The sequence below is a fragment of the Ceraceosorus guamensis genome, assembly GCF_003144195.1.
Source record: "Ceraceosorus guamensis strain MCA 4658 unplaced genomic scaffold IE81scaffold_12, whole genome shotgun sequence".
NCBI classification, from domain to species: domain Eukaryota; kingdom Fungi; phylum Basidiomycota; class Exobasidiomycetes; order Ceraceosorales; family Ceraceosoraceae; genus Ceraceosorus; species Ceraceosorus guamensis.
Genome location: NW_020290007.1, coordinates 166,152 through 180,202, shown reverse-complemented (window position 1 = coordinate 180,202; position 14,051 = coordinate 166,152). Strand labels below are relative to the sequence as shown.

Here is a 14,051-nt window from a genome sequence, read left to right as displayed (position 1 = left end):
GGGCGCGCCCGTCGCGACTATGTTGACTCCTCGATTTGATGCTCAATGATGATTTTTTAAATTGACAATAAAAGAAGGCGAAGGCCGACGCAAAGGCCGCGTGCGGGCGCGAGGTGGGCACTAATTTGTTCATGATTGTGCGCGGCGTGGATGAAAGCTGCATGCCGCGCAATCGCCATTATGCGCCCTCGTGCCTATACAGCACGGATACGGAGCACTGGCTGCAGGGCAGCCGTACGCGAGAGCAGCTGCGTGCTCTCCATCATCCCCACATTCTTGATCCTTGGTGCTCGGCCATTCACGATTGCTCGTCAAGGATACGCATCCACCGCCTGCCTTCGCCCGATCCCGTGAACGCATCAGACGCGTGCAGAGGAGCACTGACTCTGCCTCGACCCACGTTCTTGCAGTATCCGTTAATTGTAAAACAAACGCCACCTTCGAGAATCGTCCCATTCCTGCGGCCGTGTGGTCGTCAGTCACAGTACTTGCCAACGCTCCGTCTTTCAGACGAAGTCAGAGCTCTGCAAGTCATTGCCTTGGAAAGCTGAGAAGCTACTGTTCCTGCGCGTGTGTCAGCTTGCCGCCGCCGTATAGGCAACAATGACGGGTGCACAAGATACGGGACAGGCAGCAGCAGACAATGCTGCGCCTATGAGTGGTAATTACCCCAAGGCGCCCACTTCTGCCCAAGCAAAGGCTCAAGGAGGAGAAGCCGTGCAGAAACCTGAAGATCATTGCTCGATCACTGAGGTCTCCAAGTCGGTGGGGACGCAATCGTCGACGCCAATAACAACGAAGGGACCGCGCCCTGTTTCTTCCTCTTCTGTTCGACCACAAGTCTTGTCCTCAAGCACTTCTCCACCGACTAAGATAGCTTCGGCTGATGCACAGAGCGCTCATCAAGTTGCACCAAAGACTCCGCAATTTGCTAGCTCGAGCGGAGGCACAAGCCGCGAAGTACAAGCGGGTCCCTCCACGAGGCTTCTAGCGTCCGAGCTTTCTCCTGCCACACCGGCTACCGCATCTGCCCCCGCACGACCAGCTTCGTTCTACTCCTCTACATCCTATGGCGAGCCTTTGGCGCCTCCAGCGTCCATCAAGACATCAGCAAGTGCTCATCTCGATGGTGTCGGAGACGCGGACAGCGAAGATGCTCCCAGCAAACAGATTGACGAGGAGCCAGATAGCGTCAACCATGCGTCCGCACGTGGCTCAGGCAGACCGCGCGGGCGTCCTCGAGGGTCCACATCGAGAGCGCGTCCCGGAGGCAGTCGCGCGCGTGGTCGCCCCCGCACGCAGACTTCGAGGCAAGGTCAGACTTTTGACGATGTCGATCAGGGCCACGCTAGTTCTGCTTCTACGCCTACATCGTACCGCATACAAAGGGCTGGCGCTGCCGCTATTGATGCAGCCGCAGCCAAGTTGGCACGCATTGAGCCCACTTTCATAACGTCGCGCGACTTCGCTCCACAACTCAATGGCGACCGTACGGAGGATAGTGACCCACACTATCAAGCGCCGAAAGAGGGTGGAATGAAGAGGAGGAACAAGGTAAGTCAATGAGAGCTGCGAATCGTTTTCAAAGCTACGCATTCACGGTCGATCGCATCTCCTTTTTCGCTCTCCCTCTTCGTTGTAATTCGTGCAATCATTGAAGGACGACGAGCTGCCAAATGGGAAGGACGGCTCTTCTGATGCTTCTGCTCTCAGCACAGCACACGTGAAAGGTGATCCGGCAATGCACCCCACTCGGAAGGCTGCTCTGCGCATCGTGCAGCAGGGTACTTTGCCGCCCCTGCCTTTCAACAATGCCAAAGTTGAAGACGGACAGAGTGAGGCATACGCAGGCACCTCAACGATACCCACGCACTTCAGCACTCCACGCCACCCGCCTCCACGCCAACGAGAACGACTGTTCGAGCTGGAAGACGCGCCCACATTTTACCCCACCTGGCAGGATTTTGCAGATCCTATGCGATACATCGAATGGGTTGCCTCTCCAGATGGAGGACGTGGCAAAGAGTATGGTATAGTCAAAATTGTCCCCCCCCAAGGCTGGAACCCAGAATTTGCGCTTGACCAGGAGGTGAGTATACGAAGGGGAAACGCAGGAGAGCCTGGGCTGATCTCGACCACCGCACTTGCGACGATGCTGGTCTACGCTCTCTTCACAGCTTTTCTCCTTTCGCACCCGTGTGCAGCGACTGAATTCGCTGAGCGCTGACGCGCGAGCATCGCTCAACTACCAGGAGCAGCTGCAGAAGTTCCACGCGCAGCAAGGACATGCGCGCGTGTCCATTCCAATCGTGGACCGGCGACCCGTGGATCTGTATAGCCTTAAATTAATCGTTGCGGAATTGGGGGGTCCTGAGAGCGTGGTCAGGAATCGGAAGTGGTCAGACGTCACGCGCAAGCTAGGCTACGCCGATAGCGATGCCAATCATCTCGCTGCGCAAGTCAAAGCAGCCTACTACAAGATCATTCATCCGTTCGAGAAATTTTTGCTGTCAGCGAAGGAGCAAGTGCGGCAAGCTTCCAACAACACTTCTCCCGCAGGAGTTCCAAGCACAGCTTCAGCAATCGCAGCACTGAATATTCGCAGCACACCGCTGCCTACTTCTCAACAGAACCAGACGGATTCTCCCTCCGCCCAAAGTGCGCACCCTACAGACGGCCAGAGCACTTTGACTTGGGCCGAGCTCACACCTGCCGAAAGGGAGCTTTGGGCAATCGAAGATGCGGATGCCGCGAGCTCGAGCAAGCGGCGCAGCACAAGACGTCGTACAGATTACACTGCCGGTGAGTAGAGGGCCACAATTGTGGGGCTTCGACTGTACATTGATTTGTAGAATACTTCATTCCGTCGTAGTTGCTGGGCTCAAAAGCTCTACCAATGCCAAGAGCACACGTAGAAAGAAGAGCACAGGCGCAGGTGGTATGAGCCGAGCTGAACACCAGGCAGCAGAGGAGGATCTGATCCTACTTCCAGGCGCAGAAGAACAAGTGAGTAGATTGAGCACTAATGACAATGTCCGAGGTGCTGATCAAGCCGTTGCTATCTGGACAACATCTTAGATGTGTGAAATTTGTCTGCGCGGAGACGACGGCATGGAGATGCTGTTGTGTGACGAGTGCAACAGAGGCTACCACATGTACTGCCTCGATCCCCCCTTGACTTCGGTGCCAAAGTCCCAGTGGTTCTGCCCACCTTGCCTGGTGGGCACTGGTAATGACTTTGGCTTCGACGACGGAGAGACGCATACACTGCACTCATTTTGGAAACGCGCCGACGCATTTCGATCCGACTGGTGGGCTAAACGATCGGGCGCAATCTGGAAGCCTGCAGCAGAACCAGAACGCGAAAGATCAGTCACAGACATGTTCATCGATGACGTCGATGCTGCCAAGCCTGGCCCCTTGTCGAATGGTCTCACGCGACCAATCGCGGGCACTGATCTGCGTGTAGCGGAAGATGACGTCGAGCGCGAGTTCTGGCGACTCATAGAAGACCCTAACGAGACCGTCGAAGTCGAATATGGCGCAGATATTCACTCCACCACTCATGGCAGGTGAGCTGTCTCCTCGACTGGATGGCCGGCTACTCCAATCACCGCGCTCGCTCACTTATGATCCTTTCTCTCTACAGTGCGCTACCAACACTCGAGACTTGCCCGCTCAGCTCATATGCGCGGGACGGATGGAACCTGAACAATCTTCCAATCTTGTCTGGCTCGCTCTTGAGGTACATCAAGTCCGACATTTCCGGTATGACTGTGCCTTGGATCTACGTCGGAATGATGTTCTCGACGTTTTGTTGGCACAACGAGGATCACTATACCTACTCGATCAACTATCAGCACTGGGGTGACACGAAGACCTGGTATGGTATACCCGGAGTCGATGCTCAGAAATTTGAGGAAGCCATGCGTCGAGCCGCTCCAGATCTTTTCGAAACTTCACCTGATCTTCTGTTCCAACTTGTCACCATGATGAGTCCAGCAAAGCTCAAGCGCGAAGGAGTGAGGGTCTATGCTTGCGACCAACGCGCCAATGAGCTGGTTATCACCTTTCCCAAGGCGTACCACTCCGGTTTCAACCAAGGTTTCAATCTCAATGAAGCTGTCAACTTTGCGCTACCGGACTGGTTGGACCGCGATCTCGAATGCGTGCAGCGTTACCAGCGCTTCAGCAAACAGCCAGTCTTCTCGCACGATGAGCTAGTCGTAACAATCTATCAACATAGCCAGGTCACGGAGACGGCCATGTGGTGAGTTGCCAGGGTCGTATGATCAAATTGTTTCTTTTCTGATTGCCGTCCTCTCTCTCCGTCCTCAAGGCTGCACTCAGCCTTCGCGGAGGTCGTCAACCGTGAAGTGTCAGGTCGCAAGGCTTTGCGTGACCGCCTTGTCATGCTTGAAGAAGAAGTCTACGATAGAGATAGACCTGAGAAGGATACGCAGTGCACCCATTGCAAGTGTTTCTGCTACCTAGCTCAGGTGACTGCTGAGGGCACTACTAGTATTGCCTGTCTAGACCACGTCGAAGAGGTCCATGGCAGTGACGTCACCGAAAAGCGGTTGCTGCGCATGAGATTCTCTGATGACAATCTAGAGAGCATGCTGGTCAAAGTCAGCGAGCGAGCTGAAGCTCCACGCCAATGGGAGAAGCGGTTCAAGAAGCTGCTGAGGTCTCATGCTCGCCCACCGCTGAAATCCCTGCGCAACATTTTGGCCGAAGGTGAGCGTTTGCCCTTCGCGGTGCGCCAAGTAGAAGAACTGCGTGACTTTATCGAGCAAGCGCAAGAATGGGTCGACAGCGCGACTGCCATCATCACTCGCAAAGGAAAGCGTCAGAGTACAATGATGGGCTCCATAGGCGGGCCGCCTTCGCTTACGACTCGTCGAGCCTCAAGAGCGGTCGTGAAAGCCAGCGCCAGCCCAGACCATCGCTCGCTCGGCGAGGGCAAGGACGATGCTAGCAGGGATACGGACGGGCCCCCATCTCCTGAAGCGGTGTACACGTTGCTTGAAGAGTCCATCGCTCTGCCCTTCGACGCTCCGGAAATCAGCCAGCTTCGCGACCTCGTGTCTCAATTTGCGCGAATTCGCGGTGATGCCACTGTGCTTGTCAAAAGGGACACGGATACGCCTGACGATCCCGAGGAGCCTCCTATGGATGCGATACAGGCGATGTTGGACGAAGGCGAATCAATCAACGTAGCCTTACCCGAGCTACAAGAGCTAAGTCGTATCAAGCTCGTCAGACAATGGTTCAAGGAGATGGACGAAATTCACGCAAATTTCATCAATCTGGATGAGGTGGAGGAGTTGCTGGCAGAAGCAGCGGAAGGGCGAATTCCTGAGACGCAAGCCTACCATGCGGATCTCCTTCGCCGTCGAGAGCTTGGACGCGAATGGAAAGCTTTCGCCCTCCACGTCTTGGATGGCACAGAGCCCATTCGCCAGCGAGATTTGGAGCATCTCACGACGACTTCAAATGAAGTAGCTGTGGTGCCTGAGCTTCATCAGCGAGCTGAGGCTCTCCTCAAGAAAGCTCGCGAGTACCAAAAGCTAGTAGAGACGGTCTTCGAGGGGATGGCGGAGCCTAGGCCTGGCCACGCTGTTCCCATCGGAAACCTTGATCAGCTACCCGAGGCCCGAAGAGTCGTCAAGCTGATCAAGACTGCCCGGTTACACATTGGCGGAGCGCGCGTTCTTGCCGAAGGCATCGACCTGTACGACGAGTGGAACGAGCGCTTGCAAGATTTGTTGGAAACGACGTTCGCACAGAAGCGCGCTATGAGTCCCGAATCTACTTCAGCTCAGCTTGATCAGTTCTTCAAACAGATCCATGAAAGCACCGAGCTGGACGATGAGGTACCCCCTGAATCCGGTTTCGCTGCGACTCAGCGACAATGCGTCTGCCGGACCACCGAAGACATCAATGGGCCCGACACAGTACAATGCGAGGAATGCATGTCGAAATATCATTTGGAATGCCTCAAAATGGAGGCGAAAGAGATTCCAAAACACAAATCCTGGTTTTGTCCGGTTTGTCAGCCACAAAAGTTGCCCAAGCTTCTGGCACAGCGCCGTGCGATCAGTCTGCGAGACGTCACTGCGCTTGCATGCGATGCTCGCTACGAGCCGCACTGCTTCCAATTCCCTCCCAAAGATCTTCTCGCGTTTGGTGAAGCGGAACAGAGAGCTACGCGTCTTCATCGCATCGCGTACGATTTTTTGGTCCCAAAGCCCGCTCCCACGTATCGCCCAAACGAGCTCATGTTTCGACACATCCTTCGAAAGGCGATTGGGTGTCCAGTGGATCCGCCGGCGCCCAACGGTGCGCCGACTGTTGCAATCATTTCTCAGGTCCTCTTCAATCTGCACGGACTCGACGGTCAGGGGAATCCCGTACCTGGAATCATTCCACGCCCGAATATCTCAGTGCTGAAGACGGGCCGATATGCTGGCTCTCCAACTAGTCGGCCGGCCCACCCTGTCTATGGCGCCAGGACTTTGCCCTCCAACCAGTCCACATCAGCCTCGCCCAGTGCGGCCCGGCCGAACAGTGGCGTTACGACTTCACACGCTGCACCACAAGCCACGCATACTTCTCGCGAGCCCACTCATGCGCTCAATGCTAGTGGCTCGACTGCGAAAGACGCACCGAGTCTTGGCCAATCGGCCTCCGCAGCGCACGAACACCCGCCATCCTTCGACGACGACATGCCTGCGCCATTCTCTGGACTCGACGATGTACCTGCGCCCCTAGCTGGCGACGGTGATGATTCTGCGCCTGTTCCCGGCGAGGAGGCCAAAAGTGCTGAACCAGAATACATTGACCCACGGAAGCGCAAGCGCGGAAAGCGTGCCAAGCTCATTTTCGCTGAAGAGGTTGGCAGCTATGTGCCCATCAATGGCGAGCGGGTTTACTGCATATGCAAGAAGGCAGAATCCGGTGCTATGATCTCGTGCGACCGCTGTATGGCATGGTACCATTGTAATTGCGTCTTCGTAGACGACAGCGCCGACTTGCCGGAGGGCAAATGGCTCTGTCCCCTCTGCTGCGTCAAGACGGAGCGCAAGTATCCGCACGCGGAAGTCAAAGTACGAGAAAGTGGAGTCACAGATCCCAATCTGTTCCTCGATGTTCGAGCCACCCTGCGCTCACAAAAGCGGCCCATCAGCAAATTCCAAGTCTGGAGCACGGTCAGCGAGTCCAGGCGCCTCGTTCTGCACCTTGAGAGCTGGTATCCGGCCGTCGCTGTGGATCACCAAGCTGAGCCTGCAGCAAAGAAAGCACGCAGGACATTCGTGCGCGCTCCGGGACCTGCCTCTGCCAGCACTGCAGAGCTGTGGGCAGCACATGGATCGCCTGGCCATGCCGAAGCACAGCTCCCCGAAACGCACACCCCATTGCAGTATCCCCCACCTTCTCATCGGGGAAATGAGGCTCATTTGTCTGGCGCGCCTTCTGATTTTGGGTTTGGTGCAGCACATCATCATGCAGGGGGCAACGCGGTGCCGATGCACCTTCAGCGCGGTTACGAGCAAGGATCGATGCTTGACCGACAGCCGGACATGCATCCTACACCGCTGCCTCTGCCAATACCTGGCGACTCACGCTCAGCACACCTCGTCGCGGACCCTGCCTTGCGCGAGGCACAAATGCGTGCTGAGCGCGAAGCACAGGCTCAGCGTGAGGCGAAGGAGCGGCATAGGGCAGGCATGGCCAATCTTTACAGTCGCGGAGTAACGGACGCAATGATCGAGAAGTGGTACGTTGGCTGGAGCGGCAAGAACTTGGTGTATCCCAGGTACGACGAATTTGGAAACCTCACCGAAATGGATCTCGGGACGCACATCGTTCTAGCACCCGACGATCAGGATGGCACGAAGTTTATGGAGCGGCTTTTAGAAAATGAAGTACGCGCTGCCCGTGACGCTCGTGAGCGAGCTCGCCACGAGGAGCATAGTGCTCTACAAGATTCGCAAGGCTGGGCAAGACCACGTAGTGTGTCGCGGGCGCCGGTTGATCACGATCTCCAAGTGTGGTCACGCAGAGAGGGTTCGACCCAGTCACCTGGAGTGGTTCATCCGGGACTTCCGCCTGTCCGCCGTCCATCACACGAGTCTACTGCAATTTCCTCGCCAAGGCAGCGCCCGAATGCATTGAGACCTCCTCCGCCAATGATGCAGCGCGCTATGCCGTACGAGCCTTCCCCTAGAAGCAGCCTTCGGGCGCTACCACCTCCACCTCCTCGGCGTGACCCAACTCGATCCCCTTCCCAGGTGAGCTGTCCGTGCGAGCAAGCGGGAGGGAACTGAATCTTACCATTGCATTCTGCACTTTGATTTCCTCAGGCACCCTCCTTGCCTCGTACACTACACGGTGTCATTTCTCAAGCACCACCTCTTCCTTCCTCCGCTCAATCCCTGATGCAAGTGAGTTCTTTGCTCAAGCAACCCACCGTAGATGCTGCCTTCGCTAACAGTCCGACCGATCGTCCCATTCAAAGGGGTCAAACCAGATCCCTTCGGAGAGCTACGGGTCTCCCGCCTTGCCTCCATTGTCCACTGGAGATCTCAGCGGCGACCCTCGAACAGGGCGTTCCTCTTTGCCCCCGCCCCTCCTGCCACCTACTTCCAATCAAGAGCCTCAACATTAGTGCTGGGACCGTTGCATTGGCGATCGCCACCTGCTTCGACCACCCGGCAGAGCCTTCGAGACATTTCCTCCGGCTTGTACCAGCACACATTGATTGGCCTGAGAAGCTTGTATTGTACGAAAAGCACTGCAATTACATTTGCGAAGTGAAATTGAACAAGTCTCTGCATACATGGTGCTATTGCAAGGGGCCACGCCATGTTTGCGAGTGAAGCTCGGCAAGTGGATGCAATAGCATGTGAGAGCAGATTCTACTCTTTGCTAGCGGCCTCTTCCTCCAGCTGTCTTGCAGGGTCTCGGAGAGCAGTGGAGTCCTCCGAGAGGTGCTCTGTGTTAGCAGCCGGCTGAACCTCTACTGTCCCGTCGCGCTGTGCTGATTCGGCTAGGCCAGTGGCGGTCGACTCAGTCGAGTCATCGTTTGTGGATTCACCTGCCGCCTTGGAATCCGCAGCAACTTCTTGGATGGAGACATGAGCTGCATCATTGGCGCCCAAGGAATCTATGGAGGAGGATTCTTTCGCTGGCTCAGTAGTCGCACCATCTTCGAAATCTGCACTTTCGGCAGGGTCAGTGTCCGGCTTCGCGGCTTGTTCTGAGCTACTACCAGCCTCGATGCCGTCAGCTTCGGTCGAAGCCTCACTGACGCCATTCCTCTCGCCGGTTTCTTGGACATCAACGTCTCGATTCTCAATAGGTGGTTCCGCTGCGCTGTCGGCAAGGGTGGCCTGTTGAGGCGTCGTCGACTGTTCCTGTTCAGCTGCAACTTTCGCGATCTCAGATGGAGTCTCAGAAGGAGCAGGCACTGTCGGCGCTGTGAGAGGTGATTCTGCTGAAGCGAGTTGCGATGCAGGCTGTTCTGCTGCCGCTCTCTTCCTCGCTGCTTCCGCCAAGCGCTGCTTGAGCGTGATGCGCGCAGGCTTGCTAGGACTTGCGGAACTAGGGCTTGACGGTGCAGCAACGGAGGCGCTAGCATCTGTAGCCTTAGCAGCGGTAGCCTCTGGTGAATCGATGTTGACTTTCTCTGATTCCCTTGGTCCCTCAGGTGCAGCTTCTCCATTTCCCTCGCTTGGTGCCCGTTCGGCGTCTTGCGTGCTCCGAGAAGCGTCTCCGACGTTCTGCGTACCCATAGCGGCTCCATGATCTGTGACTGAAGCGTGCATGTTGGCCGACGGGGCGGCTGCCAAGCTGGCCTCATTCTGTACGGCGTCTTCTGTCTGCACGGTTCTGTCGCTCTCACTCGGCTCTGTGGCGTCTGCAGCGGTATCCTTTGACGGGGGCTCAGGAGCATCTTCGCTTGTTGACTGGCGCGGCTTACTGTTCTGAGAGGGGCTTTGACCACTGTCGATAGGGGCGATCTCCATGTCTGCAGGATTGGCCGGAGCAGGAGTATCGTGAGGGAGCTGCTCGGAGGCGATCACGCGTGGTGGAGCATCGCTGCTCGGTGTCGCGCTCCGCGGTGTTTCGCCCGACGGACGCGCGCTTTGTTGCTGCGCCGACGCATTCCGCCGACCAAAGATGTTGATGCGAGGCTTGTACGCATGAGTTCCAGGCGTCCCGGGAGTCTGGGGCGGTGGCGAGGTGACCGGTGATGGGGGAATTGGCTCACTCTTCTCACGCAAGATTGCACTAAGATTCTGTTGAAACCCCGCAAGGATGAGAAATGGTCAGCGTGATCTTCTTTCTTCTCGAAGCAAAACGTGTCAGAGGAGCGCACCTCGTTGCTCCAGGTGACGCCTTTCAGGTTTCCAAGCTTACGCTGCAGCAAGGCGACATCTTCGCGCATGCGTTCTCTGCCTTCGCTACCCGATATCTCGACCTGAGCAAGCTCCTCTGCTACTCGCTTGTCGATCGCCAAGAGTACTTGTCCCATCACTATCTCCACAGAGGTAGGCTGAAGATATTTTGACAATACCTTATGCAAGGTCGCCGTCTCCTTGCTGAGGTCTTGAACAGATGTCGAGGGCTCTGGTGGAGACGAGGGTAGCGGCGCGTTCCATTCGATAGCCTGTGGATGGCACAAAGGATCAGCAAGACTTCATTCACACACCAGCCACCCACACGCACCGAGAGCCCACGACAGTGAACGCTTAAGCGGTCGCTCATGATCGCAACCAGCTTGGCAAAGATCTCGTTCTGATGCTCCTGGTAGTCGCGACGCAACTTGTCGAACTCGATCAGCATCACTGCTTGTGTTTGGCTAAGATGCCTCCGCACCGTCTCTCGGACATATGGAATCAGCGTGATGACTATAGAGAGTGATTGCGAAGCAAGGGCTATGCGCAGCACGTGAACAAATCTTGAGCATCAGTCACCTGCCATATTTGGTGTGCCCCTGAACCTTGTCTTGCTCACCGAGATGCTTGGCAGTGATGTTCTTGAGACCAGCAGAGCGCATGGCACCTGCACCTAAGACCACTTGGCACGTGCGAGAGTTGAATTGCTGGGCAGCGGCATCATCAGTGTTGAGCTTCCGATTCGATCTGTTCAGAGCGCCTCTTCGTTCTGTACTCACCTTCAAAAATTCGACAACACGGCCCATCGCCTCGGTCGTGAGCAGAGGCAAATTGATGACGACGCGTAGGTATTCCGCCAAAAGTCGCAGAACGTGCGTGCTGGCCCCCACCACAAAGTACTGCTTCTCCTCAATGGACAGAGTCTTGAGGCTTGTAGAAGGGTCGATGGGGCTGTCACTCAACGCATCCTTTGCAGGTGCCGGAAGGATGAAGGCCTTCGGGTCGGCGGTAGCGCTCTCAACAATTCGAGCAACCTCCTCTTGGTCGTTGATTGCCACTTCTGCTTGGACCCACATTTCTTCTTCGACCATCTTGGCAGCGCCTTCGATACGTTCTCGGTGAAACGCGGCCAACCATGCTTTCGCTTGATTCAAAATCGCTCCTCGAAGGCCCACGATCATTCTTCCCGCCAACGTTTCCGATTTGAGTACAAAGGACCAAGAAGCATGAAAGATCTCCAAGAAAGAGCCCAAGTCCAAAGCGACGTGGGTCGCACTTCGAAGAGAAAGCAGACGAGAGCCAAGCACATGCGACAAAGATGTGGCTTCTTGAAGTATCGCTGCAAGCGTCATGGGTAGAGAGGCAGAGACAGACTCCGGCATACGCGTATTGAACGTCGAAGAGCCACTCGCATCTGCTTGCCTGGAAGACCGGTCGTCATCTTGAATCTCGACGCGAGGTGCAGAGGGTGTAGAATTTTGCTTCGCGGACGGAGCGTGAGCGCTGAGAATGTGAACAATGACGCGATTGTGTGCCGCCATGGTGTGAAGCATCCCGAGAAAACCTTTAAATAAAGCGTCGCAGAGCTCAAGGAATCTGACGTGATCCAACGATCGGAGCTTGGCAGCCGCTGCAGCGCCACCAGGAACAGCTCGAGCATCGCTCCTTCCAGAGGCCAAATCGTCATCGTCGAGCAAGGCAGGCAAAGCATCCAGATCCTCTTCCCCCTCACCTCTCTTGAAGACCAGGTATTGGCGCAATCCGCCTCGGAGAGACCGCAGCGCTACGAGGCGATATGCGCCAACGAAAGAGTCGACGTTGCCCGTTCGAACTAGTCCAGTCAGGAGTGGCGATATTCTATCTCTGAGCACCAAATCAGTATCTGGAAGCGCTGACGGATCTAAGATGACGCTCGCGCGCTTCTTGGCAGCCGCGGCGCGCTCCGCAGGTCCAGCCACTGCTTCCGCCCGCACGTCCTCCCTTACTTGATCGCTTCCTTCCAAAGCCGATGCGGCCGAAGCTGTAGTTGCGACCTGCTGCTCATGCGTCCTGGCTCTCTGATTGAGATCCGAGCCGAGGACGCTCAGCGCCTCGCTCTCCAATTGGCCAGCTACCGTCTGATTCATGTCGCGCAGTTGAGGTAGCAAGCCTGCGAGTGCAGGTATAGCTTCCAGCTCGAGATCAAGGTGAGGCGGCAGCGCATCGCCTGCTCCCCACTCGTTGAGGGAGACGCGACCTTCGAGCAGATCCATCAAGCTGCAAGTGACGTCGAGAGCCTCCTCAAATTGACCGCTGTGGACCAATAGCTTTGCCAGGTCGCGTCGATGGACCAGATCTTGCACTACTCCAACGGCGGCCATACGCTCAGAGATGCTGCGCCTTGCAGCCTGCTCTCGGATGATCCTCAATCCCGCTTTTGCCTCGCTCTCGTCTCGCCGTTTCAGCTCGGCCTGCAGTACCTCCGTCCGCTTCAGACAGCTCGCAGCTTCCGCCTCCAGGTCTTGCAGATTGCCGAGCGCAGCGAAGAAGCTCGAAGATCTGGCGGAAATCTCGAGGATCAGATGCTGCTCCACGACATCGGAATACCAGCTCAGTTTCTCCTGGAGCATCTGATTCAGAGCGACATCGTAGACGCCTCCGTCTGGCGCTTCATCGCCATGTGCGGCTCCGCCGAAATTTGAGCTTCCTTGCAGGTCGGAACTCGCTTTGTAGCGTTCCGTGACAAGGTCAAAGGTGTAAGGGTTGCCCAAATTGAACTCTTCGCTGAAGAAGACTTGAGGCACAGCGCTGAGAGGAGGTAGCCGCTGTGAGCCTGTTGCCAGGCTTCTCGCTTCCTCGATCGACTGTCTAGCTCCACCGTGCTGTTGCTTGGGCGTGCGAGGCTCCTCTCCAGCTTCCCCTTCGCCTTCGGCTTCTTCACCTTCCTGAGCGTCCAGCCTCGCCTTTCCGCTCCTGCCCAACCTTTTGCTCCTTTCCAGCTTTTGCCATGCCGGCTGGACCGAGTTCAAATAGGTGTCAAAGTCTGCTCTGCGTATCTTTGGCAGATCTGTCCGAGTCGATGCGACCGGTGGGTATCGGGACGAAGAGGGATCGATTGGACGGGAGGGCTTGTGAGGATTGTTTAGCACGGTCGAAATGGCTGTTGCACGGGATGAGCATGCGCGGGCGCCGCGAACAGGTCAGCTATGCGCGGCATGCAATGGACAAACGGCCAAGGCAGCGCATAGCACATCGAGAGAATCTCGAAGGATGTGCACGCTCACCATTGAAGCCTGCTACGCCGGAATTGCTACCTCCAGGTGATGCCAAGTTGAGAGAGCTAGCGCCCGCAAGCAAGCTACCTCCATAGCGTCCGCTACCACTTGCGCTCGAAGGAGTGAAGGCTGCACCAGATGCGCTGGGAAAGCCAGAGGCTAGTGAGCCTACCTCCGAAGCTGCCGGACTCAGCGCATCTGGTCCGGGAGAGTCGACGCTGGTGCTTGGCTGGTGGTGTTGCATCTTAGGACAGGTGAGAGACTCGTCTCGCCCTCACCTGCTCTTAAGAGGCGCTTCTTCGATTTAGCGACCAGCGCAGCCGATTTGCGAGAAACAGATAGTAGCAAGGACGAAGCGAGAAGTCGTCGGATTTCGCAAGCATGAGTCGCG

General features: G+C 56.4%; 3 protein-coding genes across 3 annotated transcripts; 1 reads left to right on the top strand and 2 right to left on the bottom strand.

Annotated features, from left to right (window-relative positions):
* Positions 1-259: 259 nt before the first annotated feature.
* IE81DRAFT_321454 (hypothetical protein) lies at positions 260-8,837 on the top strand. The gene is made up of 9 exons (XM_025513346.1): positions 260-1,554; positions 1,661-2,089; positions 2,178-2,802; positions 2,873-3,006; positions 3,079-3,572; positions 3,650-4,270; positions 4,340-8,297; positions 8,370-8,450; positions 8,525-8,837. The coding sequence occupies exons 1-9, from the start codon at positions 604-606 to the stop codon at positions 8,672-8,674; spliced, it is 7,443 nt and encodes a 2,480-aa protein (XP_025371461.1). The 5' UTR covers positions 260-603; the 3' UTR covers positions 8,675-8,837.
* Positions 8,838-10,087: 1,250 nt separating this feature from the next.
* IE81DRAFT_287471 (Vps54-domain-containing protein) lies at positions 10,088-13,546 on the bottom strand (the record flags this gene model as incomplete). The annotated part of the gene is made up of 4 exons (XM_025511711.1): positions 10,088-10,678; positions 10,738-10,946; positions 11,026-11,113; positions 11,186-13,546. Coding segments are annotated over 4 exons (3,249 nt in total), but the record flags the coding sequence as incomplete, so codon positions are not given.
* On the bottom strand, positions 13,474-14,020 carry IE81DRAFT_321453 (hypothetical protein). Its single transcript, XM_025513345.1, has one exon. The coding sequence runs from the start codon at positions 13,902-13,904 to the stop codon at positions 13,590-13,592; it is 315 nt and encodes a 104-aa protein (XP_025371459.1). The 5' UTR covers positions 13,905-14,020; the 3' UTR covers positions 13,474-13,589.
* Positions 14,021-14,051: the final 31 nt, after the last annotated feature.